Source organism: Temnothorax curvispinosus, unplaced genomic scaffold, assembly GCF_003070985.1.
Source record: "Temnothorax curvispinosus isolate PA1 unplaced genomic scaffold, ASM307098v1 QBEX01007028.1, whole genome shotgun sequence".
Taxonomy (NCBI): Eukaryota; Metazoa; Arthropoda; class Insecta; order Hymenoptera; family Formicidae; genus Temnothorax; species Temnothorax curvispinosus.
In genome coordinates, this window is record NW_020216808.1 from 1 (window position 1) to 3,006 (window position 3,006).

The following is a 3,006-nucleotide window of genomic DNA, read 5'->3' on the forward strand; positions in this document are numbered from 1 at the left end:
AAATGTTGTTTTGAACATTTGATTGTAGTAAATTTGATTATTTTGTACGTCAAAGTTTACGATTATTTGTTTATGTTAAAATAACTTTAAGGCGTGTTGATTTTTTGAAATAATTATGTTAAAAGAACTCAAAATAATATTCAATTTCTAAATGACATACATAAAGTGTTAAGTTATCACGTTCACATTAATATAACACATAAAAATGTTACGAAAATAATAACATAGCTGTTGTATGTTAATTTTACATTGAAATAATAGTCAAATCTTGGTAACACAAGAAAATTTTAACATTTGGACGCACGATATTTTTTACTGTGTGATCAGATGTGATTGATCAGATACAGGCAATAGAGAATATTAGAACTCTGACGCGTCGGAAATTCTGTTCCTATTGCCTATTTCCTATATTTCATTGCGTTGATACAGTTTTTGATAAGTTGAAATGTAGTTATTTCTGTTGCCTGGCTCATTCCTTGTTCCTATTGCCTGTATCTGTGTATTATGTGTTTAGACTTTCAATTGTGCAATCCATTAATAGCAGGATGTAAAGTGTATTCAGTGGTGACGGTTCTCAATATATGATTAATTCTCACTTAAGAGCTCGATATAATTTTCAACGAAAATTTTGGGAGTGAAAACACGTAGAAATTAATGAAGAAAATCTTTCACAAATAAAAATCGCAGTCGACGATGGCGCAGCTCAAAGTGGCTATCATCGGACAGAGTCCATTCGCGGCGGAAGTCTACAAGCTTTTGCGACAGAATGGACATCAGGTGACCGGAGTGTTCACGATCCCGGATAAGGGAAACCGCGAGGATCCTCTAGGTACAAGAGTCATTTTGATTAAAAATACCGATCTTATTACGATTATCTTCGCGGTCCTTACGATCGCAGGATGAATTACCTCGGGATCATCCATTGGTGTTCTCGCTTCATCGAGATCGTTTTGATTCTGAGAATGAAACAAAATACGCGGAGAACGCTTCGGGACATTCAATGGATGGTCCTGCGATCTGTATTCCTCTTCGTTATCGCCGCTTTTCGACCGCAGCGACCACCGCCAAGGCCGACAACACGCCGGTTTTCAAGATCAAGGCTTGGAGGAGCAAGGGAGTGGCCTTGCCGGAAATCCTGGAGCTGTACAAGGGCATCGAGGTGGATCTCAACGTCCTTCCCTTCTGCAGCCAGTACATTCCCATGGAGGTCATTAATCATCCCCCTCACCGTAGCATATGCTATCATCCGTCCATATTGCCCAGGCACAGAGGAGCGAGCGCCATAAGCTGGTGAGGCTCATCTTTACTTCGATCTACGCGTCTTCCGATTCTCTCGGAAATTTTCCAGAAGATTTTTATGGATGACGATTTTTGGAATATGATATTTTATCGAAGTCAACCCTGGTGGAAAAATGTCTTTCAAAATTCTTCATATTATCATAAATCAGAATTTCCGTCACATTTAACCGCCGAAAGATCTTGAATCTAAAGTAAAAAATAACGAAGTCGAAAAACAGGGAAAAACGTTAGTTTGGAAAACAAATATAAATAACGGTAAGCGGGAACGGTAAAGTCAAGACACAAACAATATTTGAAACTGCGACTCGCTAGGGTATACTAGATACGTATCCGCGTGAACTGTAAAGACTTAGAAAATATTTGTGATTAAACTATGAAAAATTTAAGACTCTCAAAATTTTTCAGATTTTTTATACAAATTGGAATATTTTTCAGAAAAATTTAGGCAAAATAATAATGAAATATTTCAAATTTTTCCTGTCAACACATCTTTATAGAAATCTGAATAAATATAACAGAAAATCCGCGCAATTTATTAGAATTTTTCATAAATCTAATACATGAGAAATCCTTAGAAAATTTCTGAGAAAATATGAGAAATTTTTTCAATTAAATTCTTAAAGGAGATTATATTAATACGTACTTCTACGATTACAGCTAATTTACTTGTTACTTATTTTACGATCTAGCTCGCTGCTAATCGCGACAAGTCAGTCAGGCCGCGGTATCATGTCTCTCTCTTTCTCTCGATATCGGCGCGCCGCAACAACCGGTTTGCCGTGGTTTTCGCGTTCCAGATTGCGAGGCGAGACTACTTTCTCGCTAAAAACGCCGATAATGACAACGATAATAAGCGGGTCACGAGCCCGTCATATGATTCCTTATTCGAATGACTATGCGCGTTCGCATGCCGCCGCGTATGTCGCGCGCGCTTTATTACACTTTTGATGACCTTTATGATTCGATATATTGCTGTACCGCACATTTTCGGCGCGTTATACTGGCGTCTCGTAGCTAATAATCTTTCTCGTTTATATATCCGCCAGTTGAGATTTCTTCGACGGATTGCAAAAATTATACGTTTCTTAAATCAACTCTGATATGTTTTCGCTTTCTTTACTTTACTATATTATAACTATATTATAATGATAGAAATTATATTATTAGGTATAAATTAGCATGCTTCTTATACATAGTTCAGTTTGCTTACATGTAAATTAATGTAATTATTATTAACTTTTTTTGAGATCTGTTATTATAGTTAGTCGCTGAAAAAGATAAAGTTCGAATAAAATACAAGACATTTCAAAATTTCTTACTCTAAAGAAAACGTGATATATAAGGAAGTAAAATGTAAGAAAAAATAAAATTTATTTCTCGACAAAAGCAAACACCCCGTAATATTCTATTCGAATAATAATGGTCGCGTTCAGCACAAGCCGCTCAGTAGCAGTCGAACGTGATTGGCTCTTACTTTTAGAACCAACCAATTAACGCAGAGTGATGATAAGACGTACACCTGCGATGTTTGCAAGTAAAAATTTACCAACATGTTAACTTTATGACAGATGTTTTTATTTTATAATATATTATTATAGTATAACATATAACAGAAATTTGAAATTTAGCTTTTAGATAACAGCTTATACGTTAATTTATGTTTACAATATTAAACGGATTTCATTTTATGAGTAGCAAGTTTATGTT

The 3,006-nt window shown here is 35.5% G+C and overlaps 1 protein-coding gene across 1 annotated transcript; it reads left to right on the forward strand.

The window, feature by feature from the left end:
• The first annotated feature begins 575 nt into the window (after window positions 1–575).
• LOC112456644 (cytosolic 10-formyltetrahydrofolate dehydrogenase-like) lies at window positions 576–1,374 on the forward strand. The gene is made up of 2 exons (XM_025019336.1): window positions 576–829; window positions 1,056–1,374. Exons 1-2 carry the CDS (start codon window positions 694–696, stop codon window positions 1,292–1,294), a joined length of 375 nt encoding a protein of 124 aa, XP_024875104.1. The 5' UTR covers window positions 576–693; the 3' UTR covers window positions 1,295–1,374.
• Window positions 1,375–3,006: the final 1,632 nt, after the last annotated feature.